Below are 23482 nucleotides of genomic sequence, written 5' to 3'. Positions count from 1 at the left end.
TATGTGGTACCTCAACACTTTTTTTGAGGTAGTAAATTTTATGTTATAAATAATATTTTAGAACACAGAGGAACTGCATAGTGTCATACCACTTTAAGGTGTGTTCACTCCATAAGTGTTATAATGTGCTTTTGTTATAAAGCATATAAGGCAACATGCACACTGTGGACATCACATCCTAGTTGATGTCCAAGCTTTATAAATGAACTTGCAATATACGATAGATCATATTACAATAATGCGGACCATTGCAATGCAGAGATGTGAACATGATCTTACACCTGTATATACAGTGCATGTTCTTGTGCAACGCATAATGTGATTGCACCTTTCAAGGTATGTGTTTAATCTTTTAATATTTTCCAATCAGATATCGGACACTGTCTGACATTGATGTTTTCCAGTACAGGCCCAATGGTTGCCGCTAGGGGCACCATTGCTGGATAAAAACCAATACAGTGTTAGTGACTAAGTCCAGCGATAGTTTTAGACTTTTTGCTGCCTGAGGCAAACTTATGAGGATGCCCCCCCCCCACACACACACACAGTAGCATACTGGCTGACTGTGAATCTGTGACAAACAAACTGCTCACTCTCAGCCACTCCATTCCTCTTCAGTCAGTACAGCAGTGCCAACTCCTCTCTTCTGCTGTGCAAGTCAAATGAAACACTGCTGCTCTCCTATCTCTTCCCTTCTCACTCACTGTCAGACTCCTCACACAGCACAGCAAGCTGCTTTTCCTCAATGATGACCTCTTCACCTCACTCTCCTCTCGCTTGTCCTCCTACTCTGACTGCATGCTGTTAGTGTAAACACACAGTACAAAGATGCTGCCCCTGTACTCTCTGCGCCTGATGCAAATGTTTCACCTTGCTTCATGAGAGAACCGGCCCTAACTAAGTCCAACACTTTGCTCACTGGCTGCCACCCCCCACACTGCTGATAGTACTTGGGTGAATTTGGGCTCACTATCAGGGGTGCCATTACAAGATCTAGTTCAGCATGACATCAGCCTATGTGGAAAAAGTGTCAAAGTCCAACACATTGATTCCCTTCAGTACCACGCTGTTCACTTAATAGTGTAATCATATTGTCATGCATTAAGGGGGAGGAGCTACAGCGAGCTTGTGTAACTTTCCCACTGATGCTGAGTTGCCTCCTCGCTCTAGTGCAAGGAGCTAGAGTCCTGGCCTGATCCCCTAACTGCAGCAACCCCATGATCACCCACGCCATACACCAGAAAAACAAACAAACAAGTGTGTGTGTGTGTGTGTGTGTGTGTGTGTGTTTATCACATAAACTGATTGGAAAGCGTTACAAAATCTATAGGACTTCAGAAAAGTCCTATTTAAGATTAGAATGATAGATACAATTGTTTATCCCACCAGTTTATTTTTACATCAGGTTTATGTTAAAGGACCACCACCACGAAAATCGTAAAATTTAAAATACATGTAAACACATACAAATTAGAAGTATGTTTCTTCCAGAGTAAAATGAGCTATAAATTACTTTTCTCCTATGTTGCTGTCACTTACAGTAGGTAGTAGAAATCTGACAGAACTACGGTGACCATACGTCCCGCTTTACCCGGGACGTGTCCCGCCTTCGTGGTCCGCTGTCCCAGGCTGCATGCTTTTAGCCACGGGACATCCCGGCCTCGGGATTCTGGCCACCGTACTATTGAATGAACTGGCCAAAGCATCTAAAAGACACCGCGCCAGTTCATAACCTGCAGCCCCGCTCCAGCTTGCATAGTCTCCAGCAGGCAGAGCAGGGCTATGGGAAGATGACTGCCGAAGCCCTGTACTGGAGACTATTTGTGTCTCCAGTACAGGGCTTCGGGCGCCATCTTCCCATAGCCCTGCTATTCCATTCCAGTGCAGGAGATTGGAGAAGTAAGATCTCCGGGGGACACACCAGAGGCAGTCGGGAGAGAAGACTTCTGTCAGGTGAGTAAATTCTTTTTTTTTCAGGTGAAATGCTGCTTAAATTGCGTTATTTTTTTGCTAAAATGTTGCCCACATTGCGTTTATTTTGTGCAGAAATGTTGCTCACATTGCGTTTATTTTGTGCTGACATGTTGCCCATTGCGTTTACTTTGTGCTGAAATGTTGCCCACATTGCATTTATTTTGTGCTGACATGTTGCCCATTGCGTTTATTTTGTGCTGAAATGTTGCCCACATTGCGTTTATTTTGTGCTGACATGTTGCCCACATTGCGTATATTTTGTGCTGTCATGTTGCTCATTGCATTTATTTTGTGCTGAAATGTTGCCCACATTGCGTTTATTTAGTGCTGTCATGTTGCCCATTGCGTTTATTTTGTGCTGAAATGTTGCCCACATTGCGTTTATTTTGTGCTGACGTGTTGCCCATTGCGTTTATTTTGTGCTGAATTGTTGCCCACATTGCGTTTATTTTGTGCTGACATGTTGCCCATTGCGTTTATTTTGTGCTGAAATGTTGCCCACATTGCGTTTATTTTGTGCTGAAATGTTGCCCACATTGCATTTATTTTGTGCTGACATGTTGGCCATTGCGTTTATTTTGTGCTGACATGTTGCCCATTGCGTTTATTTTGTGCTGACATGTTGCCCATTGCGTTTATCTTGTGCTGAAATGTTGCCCACATTGCGTTTATTTTGTGCCGACATATTGCCCATTGCGTTTATTTTGTGCTGAAATGTTACCCACATTGCATTTATTTTGTGCTGACATGTTGCCCACGTTGCGTTTATTTTCTGGTGTCTGGGGTAACTGTTGCTGCATTTATTATTTAATGGTCATAGTTGGCTATGTTTGCTGCTTTGCGGTTATGGTATACTATTAAATAGCATCACTCAGTTTCTGCACACCCATGATGCGAATCCTCGTTTGACCACATCATGGCGTAAACACTGCTTTCTTATGCCTCGCTGTTACATCATTATGTTAGATCCGCCCACACAATGTCGTTGCCATGCCCATTTTACGCGCGCCGCAGCCCCCCGCATTTTTCGGTGCCCCCCCATTTTTGGCGCAACGCGCAGCACCTCCTCGTCCCAGGTTGACCCCAAAAAAATCTGGTCACTCTATTTAAACATAAATAAGTGGGCATAGCACAAAGAGTAGTTATTTTTCAACTCTGAGCTTAGCAGCATATTAATTCAAAAAGTTCTGGAATAAGCCATGCTCTATTAGCCACACTTAAAGAGACTCTGTAACATTAAAAAGATCCCCTGGGGGGTAATTACCTCGGGTGGGGGAAGCCTCCGGATCCTAATGAGGCTTCCCACGCCGTCCTCTGTCCCACGGGGTCTCGCCGCAGCCCTCCGAACAGCCGGCGACTGTGCCGACTGTCAGTTCAATATTTACCTTTGCTGGCTCCAGCGGGGGCGCTGTGGCGACTTTCTGCACGGAAATAGACGGAAATACCCGATCTCCTTCGGGTCCGCTCTACTGCGCAGGCGCCGGAAACTTGCGCCTGCGCAGTAGAGCAGACCCGACGGTGATCGGGTATTTCCGCCTACTTCGGCGCCGAGAGGCATCAGAGCGCCTGCGCAGGAGCCAGGAAGGTAAATATTGCGTCACGGCTGTACGGAGGGCTACAGCGAGACCCCCGAGGGACGCAGAACGGCGTGGGAAGCCTCATTAGGATCCTGAGGCTTCCCCCACCCGAGGTGAGTACCCCCCAGGGGCCGTTTTGTCGTTACAGTTCCTCTTTAACTTGATTTCCATATTGAGCACATTTAACATGAACATGAAAAATAAAAGTCAGATGGAAAGAAGTCATTAAGCCTGGTACAGATGCTAGCTCTTTACGAGTTTTAAGTGTTTGAGATATATAAACTTGCAGCTTGTGGAGTGGAACATTACATGTAAAAATGGATTTGAATTCATAATAATATTCACATATGTACTCTAGACATGAATGAATATCAAGGACCACCTGGTTTTTAATTAATCTGCTGGTCTTGCCATCCTCTCTGTCAGCTGCGCTTTCTGTATACCCCAATGTCGACATTATACTTCAAGTCCATTACTTGACAGCCGGCTGGCACCATAAAAGAGCTTTTAGACGCAAATTAACACTAGTAGATAACATTTGAATATTTTTAAAGACTCTGTAATCACCCAGAGCTATATTTGTCAACCTTATTAAAGCTGAACTCTAAGCAGCCATCAGAACACATACTGAGATAATGAAACAACATTGCATCAATAAGATATTTTATATAATTTATATTTATGGTTGGAATTGTACACTCAAGCTAATATTCACTCCTCTTTGACCAGTCATGGATTGACTAGACATGTAAGTTAATTTCGATTGGTTCAGGACATGTTACATTGAGTACATGTGTAGCCAACCAATTGCGAGCATGAAAAAGGTGTGCCAGGAAAAAAGGGCCCGGCTGAATAACAAAATGGCGCCGGTGGATAACAAAATCTCAATAATGATAAACATGGTTTACGCATTTGGTTAACAATAAATACCATTTTACAGACGGGAGTTGATAATGAAAATATACTGTATTAGTTAAAAATCATTACGTAATTCAACAATACAGCTGAACCCAACCCTACTCTCACACAGAACCCTCCCCAACCCATGGTGCCTAACCTCCTCCCGGTGGTGCCCAACCACCACCCCGGGTGTTGCCTAACCCTAACTGCTCCCTGGGTGGTGCCTGACCCTAACCACCCCCCCGGTGGTGCCTAACCCTCCATTCTCCAAAAGCTAATGTGTGCACTGGACACACAGGATTGCAATATAACAATAGCAAGAAAAAGAAAAACAGCTCTCAGATGGGTGAACTACTGTAGCACTAAGCACTGACTGCACCTGTCTGCAACAACTAAAGTGTACCTTGTGGACACACTGAACGTCAATATCACATCACAAGATCAAAACAGAGCCTTTAGAGGAGAAACTCCACTAGGGACACAGAACACAGGCCTAACTAACGCTTTCCCTATCTACAGCACACCCTCTCTGATCTTCCTAGCACATATGCCAAACACAGCCTGCAAAATGGCCAAACACAGACTGCAAATGGCTGCAAATGGCTGCTGTGCTGGCTTTCTGATAAGTGTGCGTGGGTGTGTGTGTGGGGGGGGGGGGGCATCCAGGTGGGCGGGATAGCTGATTGGCTGCCATGTGTCGGCTGACTCTGGGGTGAGGGGTCAAAGTTTGGCTCCATTATAATGTATAAAGGGGGTTGTACACGCCATGTGTTCGCTTGGGAGGGCGAACGCAAACACGCATTTTTTTGCCACCAACTAATCGCCAGCAGAACAGTTCGGGCCATCTCTTTGGCTAGTATGTGGTGGCTGGATGGTGTTAAGGGCTGTTAAGGGCTCTGCCTCTGACACAGGAGACCAGGGTTCGAATCTCGACTCTGCCTGTTCAGTAAGCCAGCACCTATTCAGTAGGAGACCTTAGGCAAGTCTCCCTAACACTGCTACTGCCTATAGAGTGTGTCCTAGTGGCTGCAGCTCTGGCGCTTTGAGTCCGCCAAGAGAAAAGCGCGATATAAATGTTATTTGTCTTGTCTAGTATGTACCAGTTGCTAGAATACATTATAAAATCAGTTTAAAATTAGAGTCACATGATCCTTGGCTGCCATTTCTCTTCCTTCTCTGCTGAGATATGTTCTCCCACCTTGGCCTTGTATATGGATCCAACCTGTGTGGAAATCTATCAGTTATCATTGCATTTGATGTTCTCTATGCAATACTCATACTTGTCTTCCTCCTATTCCTCTATCAGTTTTTGTGACAGTGATGGTCACAAGTGTGCAATATGACCTTTTTATCTTTGCTATTTTGTCAATTCCCATATGCCTAGAACACACTATGAGATTTTCAGGAAGATTTCCTGCCAGATGTCTGATCTGATTTTGATTGATTTTTCCGACAATCGATCTGGCAGGAAATCTGCCTGAAAATCTCATTGTGTGTACTAGGCGTTAAGTGAAGTACACCAATATCTGTCATATCAGTACAACCTTCAACATGTATTTAAAATTGTATCTATTCTGTACTGTTGGCATAGCCTCTGTAATATATCTAGTATAGACTAGAATTCCACCAAGTAGGGAAGGGACATTGAACATCATCTGCCAAGACAGCAGTGACTATGTACAACTGCCAGACATCTATGAAAACTTCATGACCTTTCCCAATAGCTTATGGAGGCCTAAAGGTATTGGTATACGGGTTAACAAATATTGCACTATGAACAGGCCAGGGTAGGACTGTTTGTGTAAGATTCCAAAGATGAAGAGTTGTGTGCAGATAAATTCCATTGGTACACATTGGGCTTCATTCACTAAGACAAATAACATGCCTTATCAGAGTTAACACACCTTATCAGAGTTAGCACACCTCATCAGATTCAACACACCTTATCAGCATTAACACACCTTATCAGAGTAGCATAGCAAGAGTTATGAACCTATGCCTGCTAATTGGTAATGTTGAGAGCTTCACTTGTCCTGACCAGAGCCCCTGCGGGTCCAATTACTTGACAGGAAACTTGACAGGCAGCCTATTGGGCCAATCAAAGTGTGGGGATAACATCCTTTAAAGTGACTGGACCTGCAGGAGCTCAGGGCAGGACGACTGGAGCTCTCGTCATTGCCAAATAGCAGGCATACGTTAATAGTATCATACTCTGATAAGGCATGTTAGCTCTGATAAGATGTGTTAACTCTGATAAGGCGTATTAACTCTGATACGACATGCTATTTGTCTTAGTGAATCAAGCCCATAGTAAGCTATAAGCTCACTACACAGTTTTGGCTATGTGCCTGTCTTTCAGGGGCAAAAATAGATGATTTGCATATTTGGAAGTGATGCATCATGGGAAACCACAGTAGCACACGTAAAGCTGAAGGGAAATTTGCTGAAGGCACATTTATATTCGGAGAAACATTATTATGATTCTCATTCTACTATGCATGATGTATCACAAGTTGTCTTGGGAATAATAACAGAAGCAGTTGTGCTTGAAAGCTAAAAAAAACAGAACAAAAATAAACAAAACGGAACCACCTGAAAATCGTGCTCATATCTATTTGTTCTTTTTATTTTACAGTATACCTCAGTTCTTCTGACAATGGGATCAAAGCACAAAATCGGAAATTAACTGATTGAAGAAAAGACAATCACATCCTTGCAGTTATGAATGCATCATTGCTTATACTGGAACTGAATTTAAGCAACTTAGATGGCAATGACACAGTGCCGACAACCAAGACCAAGCTGTCCTCATGTGATCAAGTGGTCATCGCTACTGAAGTGTTCCTCACTCTTGGAATTCTTAGCCTCCTTGAAAACATACTTGTTATTTCCGCAATTATCAAGAACAAAAATTTGCATTCCCCCATGTATTTCTTTGTATGTAGCTTAGCGGTAGCCGATATGCTAGTCAGCGTATCTAATGCATGGGAGACCATCACAATAAACCTTATAAATAATAAACATCTAGTTATGGAAGATGCCTTCGTACGTCATATTGACAATGTTTTCGATTCCATGATATGTATATCAGTGGTGGCTTCTATGTGTAGCTTACTTGCCATAGCAGTAGACCGCTACATCACCATCTTCTATGCTTTACGTTACCATAACATCATGACTGTAAAGAGAGCTGGAGGCATTATTGCTGGTATATGGACATTCTGCACTGGGTGTGGCATTATCTTCATTCTTTACTCTGAATCGACCTATGTGATAATTTGTCTCATAAGCATGTTTTTTACAATGCTTTTCCTCATGGTGTCTTTATATATCCACATGTTCCTGCTGGCTCGCACTCATGTGAAAAGAATAGCCGCTCTGCCAGGTTATAATTCAGTTCATCAGAGGACAAGTATGAAAGGAGCCATAACCCTCACCATACTGATAGGTATATTTATTGTTTGCTGGGCTCCGTTCTTTCTTCATCTGATTCTGATGATATCATGTCCACAGAACCTTTATTGTGTCTGTTTTATGTCCCATTTTAATATGTACCTCATCTTGATCATGTGCAATTCCGTCATCGACCCTCTGATTTATGCATTCCGCAGTCAGGAAATGCGAAAAACGTTCAAAGAAATCATTTGTTGCTGCAATCTGAGGATCAACTGTGAGCTACCTAGCAAATATTAATAAAGTCCTTTGTAAAGTTATCCTGTTCAGATATTTTGCATCAGTCTCCTCTTTTCATTTTGCAAGTTTATTAAGAATCAGTGAAATGCTACAAAGTTTGGCCCAGAGAAAATTATGTGGTTTGAGTAAAAGAGGTAAAAAATGTTTTTGTGAAAATGCCAAAGAGTTTAGCAGTGTGTAATGTTTATTATGACATGGCATGCTGGAAATTCTGAACTCAAAAGTTAAAAAAGACAAAAATACTTACCTAGGGATTGAATAGGATTGGGGGACTGAAAGGGGGCCAATACCATTAATGGATTATGCAAATAGGACAAGGTCCACAGGATATGTCATTTGTTTAAAGTAAACCCATATATTAAATGAACGGACCATTAACAAGTTTTTATTATGTGCTCAATAAATGTATGGGTTTATGTTAAACAAGGTTTATGTTAAACAAATTACCTACCTTTTTGACCGTGTCCTATTTGCATGATCCATTAGTATTCTAACCTGTAAAGTCATTTGTTTATTTTTATAATCCTGCTTGATTATTCCATTTGGAATTTTGGGATTTGGGGAAGTCTACACTAGAACAAGTTGTGTGTGTGTGCACGTGTGTGCGCGTGTGTGCGTGTATAATACATGCAGTCCAAAGGGAATCTACCCCTGGATAGATTTCATTATGATTCATAACACTGCAAATAGGAAATTTGGGCACCTGCAGTAAACTGACAATTTTGGGTGCCACCATTGGCACTAATGTTAGTTAGAAGCAACAGAGTGCCCAATCCAAATTGTATTATTAATATCATTGTTTATTTTTTATATTAATATTATCATTTAGTTGATTGCCCACACTCATTGAAATCTTCCATCAGTCATTCAAATGAACCACCTTGAAATTGGACACTGGAAGTGTGGCATACACTAATTTGCAGCCAGGAGATTGTGTTCAATCAAGTACATCCAGTGTTGGCCAAAAGTAAGATACTATATGTACGGTACATATTATGAAAAAATAAAAAGATGACAGCATAGCTTCCAGCAGTACAAAATGTTAAATAGGCTATGCAAAACATTACCAAACAGTGTGCAAAAGAGCTTTTACTCTCCAACACGCTCAGATCTTCATTTGTAAACCATTTAAAACCATGTATTTAACCTCCCTGGCGGTTAATTTTTTTTTTTCAAATGGGCAAAAAAACCTTTTTTTTTTTTTTATTTATTTTTTTTGTTTCATGTAAAGCTACCGGAGTGGTAGCTACATGAAACACCACTAGAGGGCGCATGTGGCCCTCTAGTGCAATCGTCGCCGGCATCAATAGCAAACAGGGGAGCGCGTATATAACGCGTTCTCCTGTTTGGCTTCTCCTGTCGCCATGGCGACGATCGGCGCCCTCGATCCAGCCCATAGCGCTGCCCGGAACTCATTGGTCCAGGCAGCGCAGGGCTCTGGCAGGGGGGGCCCTCTTCTGCCGCTCCGTGCGGGCGATCGCCGCAGAGCGGCGGCGAACAAGCTGTGCGCACAGCTAGCAAAGTGCTACCTGCGCGCACAGCACTTTACATGGTGAAAATCGCCCCACCAGGGGCTGAGATATCTCCCTGCGCGGCATAGCCTGAGCTTAGCTCGGGCTTACCGCCAGGGAGGTTAAAGGAATAAGGATGCAGTCCCACCAGCAGCTCATATGGCTACTAGTCATTTGTATGGAATTCTAACTAACAATGGTCTAAGACTGCCAGAGTAGTTACAGCAGTTAATTAGTTAGGCGTTTGTGCGTAAAGTAGCAAGTTAGACTGGATGGTTAATCTGACTACATTGTGAAGTTGAAAAACGATATCAATCCTCTTCTCATGCTATATAATCCATCCAACAGTCAGCATAACTTGTGGCACGGGCTATACTAAGCGTACATGTGATGCACAGTTCACTTGTGCATGTCAGCTCTCTCCCTAGACCTTGTATGGATTATGGCATACAAATATAAACATGCATCAGATAGCTACCATTTGCAACTCAGGTGTCTGTGTTATATTATGGTTTATGCCTGAACCTAATACTCAGGTGTAAAAGTGCTTAAGCCACGGAGCTTCTTGCTGGGTGGGTTGCAGATATCAATACTGAGCAGAGCAAGCAGTATGCTCTCAGTGCTGTATATGTAGATCCTGGCTCAACTCCAGCTCCACATGCAGCTAAACAGCTCCCATTGTTCTCAGCATGACAGAGGAAGCAGGCAGTGCTGACTCAATGACTCCATGGGGTTAGCGCCACCATGTTATCTACAGCTTTACTTACTACTGGATAATTCTTGTATGTTAAAAATGCCCCCTCTGTCAGTCGAAGCGAGCCCCTTTAGATAGATTTTAACAGTCCTATTTAAACTGGGAAGAGGTCTCTAGTCATAAGTTGTGCACTCTAGGGCCATTACACATGGACAAACCTGTCCATGAGCTTATGGATTGTAAATTATTCAGATAGCAAAGTGTAATTGATAAGACAGAAAAGACATATAAAAGTACAAAAAAACAATTATGATGGCTCTTCCATTCGATGTTTTTTTTAATCAAGAGAGAAAGACAGAGTAACGATAATAAATTGAAAGAATGGTGCTAAAGAATGACCCTGAGGTAATGCAAACTCTACACTAAAATTAATAACAAGCTTACAACTGATAAACATTTGAGAATGTCCTTTTTAGGAGGCAGTGCAGGTCTTTGTTTGGAAGGCCTGTATAAAGAATATTGCAGCCACGATGTTATGAAGGCATGAACTAGGACTGGAAGATCCCCTGGAGAATGATATGCAATGTTCCTTAGGTAAAAGAAGGAATGTTTCACAACAGCTGTGATTTGATTCCTGAAGCTTAATTCTCCATCTATCAGTACATTCAGGCTGCACACAAAGTCTGGGTTGTTCTATATTACAAACAATCACTATGCAACCTGAAATTTTGCACAAAAGTTACCTAGACAACACGCTTTGTGTAAAGTGCGTTAGTATATCGTGTTCCTTTAAAATGCAGAAATGCAAACATGCCCATACAGTTGTATTAGTCATTTTTAGATTTATTCCCATATTCTAAGTATACTCCATTCGAGATTTATTTCATGAGACTCATTTGCCAATGAAAAGTTCTTGCAGTATGCCAAAAAAGCAATGTTAGCTCTGAGAATTTTCTTGATCTCTTAGATTAAAATCATCCATGAAAATCTAGTGAAATGTGGCTACTTCTCTACTTTGCAGAGTGCTGAAAAGTTATTTCAACAGAAGATGAAAAATTACCTCCTAGGTGAAAACTTAGGAGAAAAGTGAATTTGAGTGGGCCCTATATTTCCTATTCTCCTAAATAGACCATGCACCCATGATTATCCCATTTCACTGGGTAAGCAATACAAAGTATACTAAACTGTAGAGTCTGGACCCAAATATACTCAAACTGAATTGTTCGAGCAATAAGTAAACGTTATGGGTTACTTTTAAGTGAGTTATTGAGCAATCTTAATAAGTAATAAATCCATAGTACATAATGAGACAAAAAATATTAACAACTCACTGGTAAACTAGCAATGTTAGAAGAACATCATAAATAGGATCGAGGTATAAGATGTAACTGGATCAAAGTATAATTAACTTTTTAATGAACAATGTAATGAGCAACATTACAGATATCTAAAAAATAAATATCTGATGAGTACTAACAGACCAGAAAGGTTTCTATCAACATATTAGAAAAGGAAAAACCTAAAAGTTTTATTGGAAAAATAAAAAGATAAAAAAGACTTCTGTTACAGCTCCCAAGGGAATGCAAACATTTCTTGAATGTTACAATAAAATGTATAGCCTCTTTTCTACATCAGTACACTGTGCAAACTGCTACAAAACTCATAGGGCTTGATTCACAAAACAGTGCTAACTGTTAGCATGGCTTTTCGTGCATTTTCGTGTGAAAAATAGGTTTTGCTAAAAAAAAAGTTATTGCGCGCAAAAATTCATATTCGCGCATGAATGCAATTTTTCCATGCATTAATGTTCACGTTCGTGCAATAACGCAAATTTATCATGCGAATGCGACTGTTAACGTGCAAAAAAACGTTTTTCACACGAAATTTCGCGCAAAGCACTTTTCACAGCGTGCTAACAGTTACCACCGTTTTGTGAATCAAGCCCATTGTATATAGATTACAAGTCTAGAATAAGAAAAAAAAACTTCCACTCAGACCACCAATTACAGAGACCAAGTTTTCTATAGCAGTCCACTCACTGGGCACTGGACAGGAACGCTGAATGTTTGACTTATTTGTTGGAGAACTGGCAGAAAATGAATCTACAATGTCAAACTGTGACACCAAAGATATTTTGCTCTCGATCTCCAACCTCTCTCATTCTCAAAGATGGCAAAAATCTACTGGATCGCTCCAATTACTGCCCTGCTTCTCTAATTAAAATGAAGAGGAGGTGGCTGTACACCTTGAAAGGGAAGCACAGAGACAATGGGAGCCCAAATAAAGCAATATTGTCACCAACATGAGAATTATGCAGAGAAGTAGAAATAGTAGTGCTTACAAAGATGGGGTGCACTAGGAGGCAACCAAACCACATAAGGCAGGAATATTCACAACCTCGTCTTCACTCCAGCGTCCATGAAGTGCTGGAAGTCATGGAGAAAAACATACAAAGTACCAATTAAGGCGCAGTTACATGGGACCAAGAACACCCCTTCAATTTAGGGTGAGAAGCATGGGGGGGGGGGGGGGGGAAGAGGTGCCAAGAGGTATATACAATTAGATTAAAAACCACTGCAAGTAGAAAAAGGTGGTGACTTTACTCAATTAAGACAACTTCATATAGAAAAGGGAGTTTCATTTCTATATGAAGTTGTATTTATTGAGGTAAGATGTGAGGAAACGCGGAAAAGCCGCCGCTGGTACTCAAAGTAAGGCGGCTGATTCCGCGTTCAGCATGGCAGCTGGCGCGCAGTCGGAGCGCGGAAAAAACGCTGCATGCCTAGACAACAGGGCGGCGGATTCCGCGTCCAACACGGCAGGTTACACGCATAGGCCTACTCCAATCACAAATGCTGAATGCGGAGAAAACACCACACGCACAGACGGTGGTGCAGCGGATTCCGCATCCAACACAGCAGAAACATTACAACACATGTCTGGTGTGGCTGGGACTGATAGTCCACACTGGTTCAGGAGGACACGTGCGCGCGCAGAGAGGCAGGGCCTTGATGACAGTCAGAAGAAGGTCAGCTGACAATTTCAGCAGCTTTCATTGGTTCAGCACTTAGGGGAGGCGCTGGAGAGCGCTGGTGTATATATACTGGGTGCTAGTCATTTCTCTGGTGTCTGGCGTTGCGATCACTACGTGGTAGCACTCAGACCCTGTCAGTATCTGTGTTTATTAGACCAGTTTCTTAGGTGTTGATGACCATGGAGCTCACACCTTAGTCTAGGAATTCTGTGATTATCTGTGTTATTTAGAGATGGGCCGAACGGTTCCAGGCGAACTTTGGGGGTTCGCGTTCGCCTGCATCAGGCGAACTTTTGCGAAAGTTCGATTTGCCCCATAATGCTGTATTGAGCGAAATTTTTACCCTCCATTTCACTGTCAGCAGACATGTTATTGTCAAACACACTGCTTTCAGTGCTAGAGAACTCACCCACTCTCCCTTCAAGCTAGGTCCTTTATACCATTTGACTCAGTTGTCTGCCTACACTAATTAGTTATGGGACAGCTGCTACACACTCTGCTAGGGAGATTTTAATTGGCCTCCTCCCACCTCCCCTTCTAACTATTCCCTCCTCCCTCCTACCGGAGGGAGGAGGGTCTCTTCTGCCAGGGAATTATACTATTTTAAAAACCAGTATACATCATACCATAGCTGGGAATCAAACCCAGATCTCACTGTGTGGTGGGCACGTCACCCTAAGCACTGTACCACTACAGTAGTAAGTGAAGCTAGCCTAAAATGTACCATTTATGCTCAATGCAATAGAACCATTAGGTTGCTTAACCACTTCGTCCACAGGTCAGTAGATATACGTCCTCTGGGACTTCATCTAAGCCACAGGTCAGTAGATATACGTCTTGTAGCAGAAGCAGTGCTGTGCAGGATTGGGCTTGCTCCTGTGCACATTTCTGGCACTATCTGATGCAGTACTAATTGGTGAATGGGAATATAAGTTTCCTGAGCTAATGAGATTGATTTTTACTATTAAAAATACTTGTATTTTCTCATTTCATAGTGAAAAATACACTCTGTAGCATTATTTTAGAATCAAATATCTTCACCATAAATTGTGACCGGAACATAATATAAGTTTTGTGATAAGCAGTAAGAATATGTAAACAAAATTTGTGTTTTTTATCTACAGTAGCACTTTTTATTTTTAAACTGGAATTGGTAAAACTGAAAAATACATGTTTTTTCTATTTTTTTCTTTGTTTTCCCATTAAAATTCATAGAAAACAAAATAGTTTGAGGGAAAAAATTGCATACAATGAAAGCCTAGTTTGTCTTGAAAAAAACAATATATATTTCATTTCTGTGTCATAAGTAGGGATAAAGTTATTTCTGATTAAATAGGGACATAGCTAAACTGTCAAAACTGCTCTGGTCAATAAGTACAAAACAAGGTCTGGATGCGAAGTGATTAAAGGAGAACTGTAGTGAGAGGTATATGGAGGCTGCCATATTGATTTCCTTTTAAGCTATACCAGTTTCCTGGCAGCCCTGCTGATCTATTTGGCTGCAGTAATAATAATAATAATAATAATAATCCAAACATTTGTATAGTGCTTTTCTCCTGTCGGACTCAAAGCGCTCAAGAGCTGCAGCCACAGGGACATGCTCAAGAGGCCACCCTGCAGTGTTAGTGAGTCTTGCCTTGAACTCCTTACTGAATAGGTACTTGACCTAGCCAGGATTCAAACCCTGGTCTCCCATATCACAGGCAGAGCCCTTAACCAGTACACTATCCAGCCACTGTAGTGTGAATTACACCAGAAACAAGCATGCAGCTAATCTTGTCAGATCTTACAAAAATGTCAAACACCAGATCTGCTGCATGCTTGTTCAGGGTCTAGGGCTAAAAGTATTGGAGGCAGAGGATCTGCAGGATAGCCTGGTAACTGGTATTGCTTAAAAGGAAATCAATATGGTAGCCTCCATATACCTTTCACTACAGTTCTCCTTTAAAGGGAACCTTAACTGAGAATGATATGGATGTTTCCTGTAAACAATACCAGTTGCCTGGCAGTCCAGCTGATCTTTGTGACTGCAATAGTGGCTGAATCACACCCTGAAACAAGCATGCAGCTAATCCAGTCTGACTTCAGTCAGAGCACCTGATCTGCATGCTTGTTCAGGGGCTGTGGCTAAAAGTATTAGAGACACAGGATCAGCAGGCGATTCAGGCAACTGGTATTATTTTAAAAGGAAAAATCCATATCCTTCTCCGTTTAGGTTCCCTTTAAGGATTTGTAGCATAAAAGCCAACTCACATTGGCTGGGATTTGAACCTGGGTCTCACTGTATGGTGGATAAGCACACTAACCACTATACCAACTGAAGCTGGCCTGAAATTGCTGGCCTAAAATTTACTATTTATGCTCAATACAAGAGAAGAAGTAGACAAGACAAATAACACAAAAGAGAAGGCCATGTCTGGCTACATATCTGTAAGCAGTGGCTGCATGGTGTAATGGATAAGGGCGCTGCCTCTGACAAAGGAGACCAGAGTTCAAATCTCAGCTCTGTCTGTTCAGTAAGCCAGCACCTATTCAGTAGGAGACCTTAGGCAAGTCTTCCTAACACTGCTACTGCCTATAGAGAATGCCTTAGTGGCTGCAGCTCTGGTCCTTTGAGTCCGCCAGGAGAAAAGTGTGATATAAATGTTATTTGTCTTGTCTACTTTTTCTCTTGTATTAAGCATAAATAGTAAATTTTAGGCCAGCAATTTCAGGCCAGCTTCAGTTGGTATAGTGGTTAGTGTGCGTGTCCACCATACAGTGAGACCCAGGTTCAAATCCCAGCCAACGTGAGTTGGCTTTTATGCTACAAATCCTTAAAGGGAACCTAAATGGAGAAGGATATGGATTTTTCCTTTTAAAATAATACCAGTTGCCTGAATCGCCTGCTGATCCTGTGTCTCTAATACTTTTAGCCACAGCCCCTGAACAAGCATGCAGATCAGGTGCTCTGACTGAAGTCAGACTGGATTAGCTGCATGCTTGTTTCAGGGTGTGATTCAGCCACTATTGCAGTCACAAAGATCAGCTGGACTGCCAGGCAACTGGTATTGTTTACAGGAAACATCCATATCACTCTCAGTTAAGGTTCCCTTTAAAGGAGAACTGTAGTGAAAGGTATATGGAGGCTACCATATTGATTTCCTTTTAAGCAATACCAGTTACCTGGCTATCCTGCAGATTCTCTGCCTCCAATACTTTTAGCCCTAGACCCTGAACAAGCATGCAGCAGATCTGGTGTTTGACATTTTTGTAAGATCTGACAAGATTAGCTGCATGCTTGTTTCTGGTGTGATTCACACTACTGCAGCCAAATAGATCAGCAGGGCTGCCAGGAAACTGGTATAGCTTAAAAGGAAATCAATATGGCAGCCTCCATATACCTCTCACTACAGTTCTCCTTTAAGCAACCTAATGGTTCTATTGCATTGAGCATAAATGTTAAATTTTAGGCTAACTTCACTTACTTCTGTAGTGGTACAGTGCTTAGGGTGACGTGCCCACCACACAGTGAGACCTGGGTTTGATTCCCAGCTATGGTATGATGTATACTGGTTTTTAAAATAGTATAATTCCCTGGCAGAAGAGACCCTCCTCCCTCCGGTAGGAGGTAGAAGGGTAGGAGGGAGGAGGGCAATTAAAATCTCCCTAGCAGAGTGTGTATAGCAGCTGTCCCATAACTAATTAGTGTAGGTAGGCAAATGGTATAAAGGACCTTGCTTGAAGGAGGGAGGGAGGGTCCTCCAGCAGTGATGTGTATTTTGAAACATGTTTTCTATCATTTTTCCAGTTGATAGAATTTTTTTAAACTTTCAAAGTTCGCCTCCCCATTGAAGTCTATTGCGGTTCACGAACTTTTTCGCGAACCAAACCTTTCGCGGAAGTTCGTGAACAGGGTTCGCGAACCTAAAATCGGAGGTTCGGCCCATCTCTAGTGTTATTATCTAGATCAGTTTCCTAGGTGTTGATGATCAAGGAACTCACACCTTAGTCTAGGAATTCTGTACCATCTGTATTATTATTATTATCTAGTCTAGTTCCAGGATTGTTGAGAATCTAGGAGCTCACACTCAAGCCTAGGCATTGTTGATTATCTGTTATGACCTTCTGCTTTCCTGACCATTCTTCTGATCTCTGATTCTGTACCTTTGTCATTCTGATACCCTGTTGCCAAACTCTGCTGGTCTTAGGATTTTGCATCTGTATTCTGTCTCTGTACTTTGTCTGTCCGTGTGTTAACGACCTGGCCTGTCCGACCTCGAGAACTCTGTCTCCTGTTAAGAGATAGTTCACAGATCTGTCAGTGACACTTCCACCTTGGTGTCACTCACGTTCTTTCCTTCCCACTCTCTGCCTGGCTCCGCCCCTTGGGGAGCCTCAGGCCATTGGAAGGAATCTGTTATCTGGGCAGTACTTCCTACTGCCTTGCACCCACTGTACGGGTGCCCTCCTCAAAGTGTTACTGTTGCACCAAACACTCATATATTACTCAGGTGTTCAGAGGTTAGAAATATATCTGATTATCGGTGACTGCAGATCATCTATAATCGGGTATATATCTGCATTCTCGGTGATACTGCAGATCGCCGGTAATCAGATCCTCTCTGTTCCACCGATCGTTACATAAGACACCTAATTTTGCTATTTTTAGTTGTTTTTAACTCAATTTTATATACTTCTGGATGCCTCTTTAGCCCCCTTGTGTCTCTAATTAATTCATAAAAAATACACATAATGACATAAAAATACACAAAAATACTGTCTAATAAGTTGGAAGCATTAATAGATAGCAGCCATAGATTTTATCCATCAATGCCAAGAAAGAAAAAAAGAGGCAGCTATTATTATAGTTCATGCAGAGAAAGCCTTTGATAGACTTGTACTAAAAACGTTTTCTTTTTTTTTTGCAGAGAATGATTATACAGTAACCAGAAAGCATGTGTTAATATCAAAGGCTTTCTCTCACCAAGTCCCACCATACAAAACAGTGTCAGGAAAAGCTGCCAACTCTTTTTTTTTCTAATTTTATCTAGCAATAGTCATATTAATCTGTACCATACAAGAGGATAAAGAAATGCAAGGCTTAGACTTTCCTGCTACTAGTATAAAAGTCTTAGCACATGTGCTGATTTATTAATAACACTAACAGATCCGGTCCATTAACTACTACAAACCATCATCAATGATTTTGTTTTTTTGTTTTTTTATCAAATTAAAAAATCTATTATAATAAATCCATAATCATAAATCTTTAATGTGACTTTGAAACCATTAAAGAAGATTTTGCCATTTCAAATCAAAAAGCTGTACAAGGTATCTGAGTGAAAACCTGTGGGGGAACCTAGAAGACCTGTACATACATAACCAGGTATGCTCATCACAAGCGTTTTTTTGTGATCACAAGTTCGTAATCTTCATCGTGATCATGAGATACTTGAGATCCCGAGTCAGTATTCGTAATTAAAACCCGACGACTTTAGCGGTTAATAGCAAAGCCCCCTTATATGCTAGAAAGAAACACCAAATTTGCAACATATGTTAAGAAGAAAAGTGGGAACAAGGGTAAATTATATCTTATAATTTTTGAGAAAATCGATTTTAAAGTTTCAAAGGAATAAAGTGTACATTTAAATGCGGTAAATGACAGTTAATGTAGCAAACCTAATGGTAGTGTAAATTTACATATATCAAAAGAAAGAGCAATGAATTTCATGACGTGGTATACAGGGGGTCCATACGTGGTGCGTATGGACCCCCTGGAAACCCCTCCGGAGCCACAACAGCCGCAGTAAGTCTGTATAAAGATCCTTGGCATCTTTTCCTATTGTTTCAAACTTTTTTTTAATGTTCAGAGGGTGGAATTAAAAAAACAAAAATGACGTGGGGTCCCCCCTCCCGAGTCTCTTTAACCCCTTGTCTCCCATGCACACTGGGATAGCCAGAATGCAGAGCCCTGGCCAAGTGGGGCTTTGCACCCTGAGCTATACCAGATCGAATGGTTCATGGTATGCAGGGGCTCTGGGGGAGAGGGGTGGCATCTGGGAGTCACCTTTAAGAAGGGGATCCCCAGATGCCCAACCCCCTCCAAGGAGAAAGGAGTATGGGGTACCCACTTCCATAAAGGGTTAAGGTTTTTTTCCTCTTGTTCCCACTGTTCTTCTTAAGATATCCTGCAAATTTGGTGTTTATAGCATGTAAGGGGGCTTTGATATTAACCGCTAAAGTAGGCAGGTTTTTAATCACGAATCACTACTTGTGATTCGTGATTACTAGTGTTGTCCGGATCATGAACGATTCGGATCTTTGATCCGAATCTATTTTATGAGTCGATCATCCGAATCATCAAAATGAACGATTCGGATCGCAAAAGGGGCGGGGCCAGGAGCGACACGCCCCCTCCCAGCGGGCAGCGGGGTCCTGGAAGCAGGGATCGCTCTGTTGGATGGGAGTCAGCCTTGCAGGGAGACAGGTAGATGAGAGAGAGGGGACATGGGTGCCACTGCCAGATATGTGTAGAGCACACATACTGGCTATAACGTGCTGCCCATTATAGGCTGGCTGTTCCGTAGTGCTGCACAGTGATCACGTGGGAAGCTTTTGGCTCAGCACAGCTCAGTAACTTTGCAGACACTGTGATTGAAAGGCAAAATAATCCTCCTGCACTCGGCACTAAACAGCTGCACTTATCTTCTGGGAATGGTTTCTTTCACTGTGCGACCTTTTCTTTCAAAGTGTACAGATGAACATATAGGTGAAATATATGTAAAGCATATGACTTCAGCATGTGGGTATTACGTGCAAACATTTCTGCTCTCTGCTCGTCCCTCCTCCCTTCTGTCCACTCCCTGCCCTCTGTCCATCTTCTCCCCTTCTCTGTGTGTCCTCCCCCCTCCCCTTCTCCTGTCCACAGACCTGTCCTGCTGTTCATTTCACCCCCCCGAATGCTTCCGGTAGTAAAATGATCCGAGATTCGGATCAAAGATCCGGATCTCTTCAATGATCCGATTCGAATCATCCGGATCATTGAAAAGATCCGAACTTCCCATCTCTAGTGATTACATGTGGTTATTTGACTCAAAACTGCACTCGAGTTGGATATCTGTTTCTATTCATGATTGTGATCACGAGTTCGTAAGTGGGCGGAGTCGAATTCGTGATCACTCCAGTACGTGATTGGGTGTATCCGAGCATCACTGTACACGATAAAAACACCTTTATTGCTATCCAGAATCAACTGCAAAATTAGAGTAAAATTCCATCTAAAATGTCTGCTGGATTGAGAAGGGTGCAGCCCCCGGAAGGCAAGAAGGGGATCCCCAGATGCCCAACCCCCTCCTGTCCCCAGAAGCCCAACCCCCACCTGTCACCCCTCCCCCCAACAGTCCACTCTATTTACAAAACCTCCCTTAGGGGTAGGTTTGTTTTATATATTTTAAATCAGTGCCAAATTTACTTTTTGAGCAACAATATCAAAAAGTAACGGGAAACATAATGAAAAGTGTCTAAAGGGAATTAAACATAGAAGAGTGTTGTGGCAGATATCAAAATCTAGTTTCACTCAGTGAGTTGGGCATTAGGAAACCTGCCCTCTATTAATTAAGTTGTTATAATGTGGCGGGCAGTGCATGAGGATTGGAGTTTTGGAGGGACAACTCATGCTGTGGGATTGGAATTTTGGAGGGGAAACTCATGCTGTGGCTGGTGAGTACGGTTTCTTTTGCAGGAACCAGGGGCAATTGGCAAAAATTGTGTTTAATGGTGTTTAACATGAGCAGTTTCTTGGAGAAAATGTTAATTCAACTCCAAGAGGTAAGGTTAAAGTTTTATTATATGAACTATTTGTTCTGTCAGTCATTTATCACTTATTGAGAGCATGTCCCCAAAAGCTGAAAGCAGTCCCTACTTAGTCAATACCTCACAATGTATTAAGAGATTAAATCATTCCTAGGATTAGCTTTCATTATTGAAGATTTGTGGAAAGCTTTGGTAAGATTGCATGGCCTCAGGTTGATCTGTTACAGCCTGAAAGACAAGGAGATTATAATTTTTTTATTTTGTAAAGTGCTCTCATCTTTTGATGCGATGCACAGGGTTCAATACAGACTGTGATGGGGACCACAAATACACACTTAGCTTATGTTCAGTACAGTTAGGACATCCATTAACATAAGTAAAAATAACATACATAGTTCATGGATTGTATGATAACATGCAGCAATACAAGTAAATGTTCACTTGATCAAATAAGTAACAAAAGAAGAGACAATCGAGAGCCCCCAATAGTGTATTACTGTTGTACAATTGGCATAGGTCGTAGGACAATACAAATTATACTCACAAGTCTGGGTTGCCGAATTAGGGCAACCACTTCAATCGCAGACGAGGAGATTAGACCTGTCTTCGCTCAGGTTAAAAAGTCGCTCTCCGTAGAAAGAAAAAAAAGGGGGTGTCCACACTCAAATTGTGCTATAGCATACAGAGGCGCCAATAGAATAAAAAGTAGTACCAAATTAAAATCAATAAAAATTATAATACTGCAGAGTATAATCTTATAATTTAGAATTATAAGATTATACTCTGCAGAGGCGCTACACTCGTTCACACAAGAACACTGTTGCTCCTGCCTGTATGTTTTTTTGCCGGAGGAAGCGGGCTTGGGACCCGTGAAACGCGTTGCAAACTGCTTTTTATTTGGAGTACTAATTACATTTAATGTTATTTATACTATACTTGAATCAGTGCTTGTGTTCCTTGTTGGGTAGGTGAGCCCACCCTTACCACCCACATTTTATTGATTTTTTAATTTGGTACTACTTTTTATTCTATTGGCGCCTCTGTATACTATAGCACAACTTGATCAAATAAGTATGAAACATTTTGCTAACTAAATGTGAAATTTAACTGTAAGTACACTAACACTGTAATGATTTGTTATAACTGAAATTAGGCCATTTCAAGTAACATTCATGTCAAAAGTGGTGCAGCATTAGTGTTGGGCGAACACCTGGATGTTCGGGTTCGGGAACGTTCGCCGAACATGGCCGCGATGTTCGGCATGTTCGGGCCGAACCCCGAACTCCCCGAACATCCCGCTTTTGGAGGCCCTATGGGGTCGCAGGCATAAGGGGGGAGCATGCCCCGATCACGGGGGGGGGGGTCGGAAATTCCCCCCACCCCCTCCGCTAGCGCTCCCCCCTCTGCCCGCTTCCCCATACAAAAGTTTGACGAAAGTAAAATAGTACCGGTGGTGGTGGCTGGCTGCTGCAGTGGCTGGCTGGCACTATGAAGTGACTGAGGAGGAGGAGTCAGAGTAGGACGCGTTGAGGGAGGCCGGGCAGCGGGCGGTTCAGCGGTAGTACCCTTGTGGTACTTCCGCCCTTTCTCTGACCTCACGTCCTCTGCATACGAGGGTACGCGTCACGCGTACCCTCGTATGCGTCATCATGCAGAGGGCACCTGAGGGCACCTGATGCGCCGTTTTCAGTGCACCAAGTGCGCCAAGTGCGCCGTTATCGTCGCTCCACGCACTATTGACGGCTGCGCACGCACTGCCTTGGGCTGTGCGCGATGTAACTTTGCAAGGCTATTAGTACCCGCAAAGCTATTTTTCAGGCACTAAGTGGCTTTTCACTTCGGCACTAATACTTAGCGCTGGTTAGTGAATCAAGCCCAATAGTGTGTTATTGTTATTTGATTGTCGTTCATTTAGAATTATAAGATTATACTCACAAATATGGGTTGCCAGATGTAGGCAACCACTGATAGCGATTGTGTGGATGTTAGGCGTGTCCCTACTCAGGCTAAGATGTCCCTCTCCGTAGGTAGAAAGAAGGTGATCACACCCATCCAACAAGTGGATATAAAAATCAGAAAAGTAACAGAGGACCTAGAAAGGATAAAATACTTTAAAACTTCTAAAATGGAGGGTATAGGATGACTTACCTCCCCAATAAGGACACTGAGATAATAATCATAAACAATTTATTCTTACTCCAACATTCTTTGCAACGCGTTTCGCGGGCCCAAAGCCCGCTTCCTCAGGCAATATAAAATGAGGAGCAACTGTAGACAAAAAACATATGCAAAATGCATATAAAAT

At 42.2% G+C, this 23482-nt stretch overlaps 2 protein-coding genes across 4 annotated transcripts in view; both read left to right on the top strand.

Annotated features, from left to right (window-relative positions):
- The window catches only part of LOC137517693 (melanocortin receptor 5-like), a 63565-nt gene extending 55401 nt beyond the window's left edge, over nt 1–8164 (top strand). For all 3 annotated transcript variants that reach the window (XM_068234696.1, XM_068234695.1, XM_068234697.1), the window contains one exon: nt 7087–8164. In XM_068234696.1, the coding sequence (XP_068090797.1) occupies nt 7173–8144 (972 nt within the window). In that variant the 5' untranslated portion in view covers nt 7087–7172 and the 3' untranslated portion in view covers nt 8145–8164. The remainder of the gene's footprint in view (nt 1–7086) is intronic.
- LOC137517694 (melanocortin receptor 5-like) overlaps nt 1–23482 on the top strand; it is a 306932-nt gene that overhangs the window by 55390 nt on the left and 228060 nt on the right. The gene's annotated exons all lie outside the window — the stretch shown is intronic.

This window comes from Hyperolius riggenbachi, chromosome 5, assembly GCF_040937935.1.
Source record: "Hyperolius riggenbachi isolate aHypRig1 chromosome 5, aHypRig1.pri, whole genome shotgun sequence".
Classification (NCBI taxonomy): Eukaryota; Metazoa; Chordata; class Amphibia; order Anura; family Hyperoliidae; genus Hyperolius; species Hyperolius riggenbachi.
Note: the sequence above shows the minus strand (reverse complement) of the source record. Positions and strands in the feature narration are given on the sequence as shown.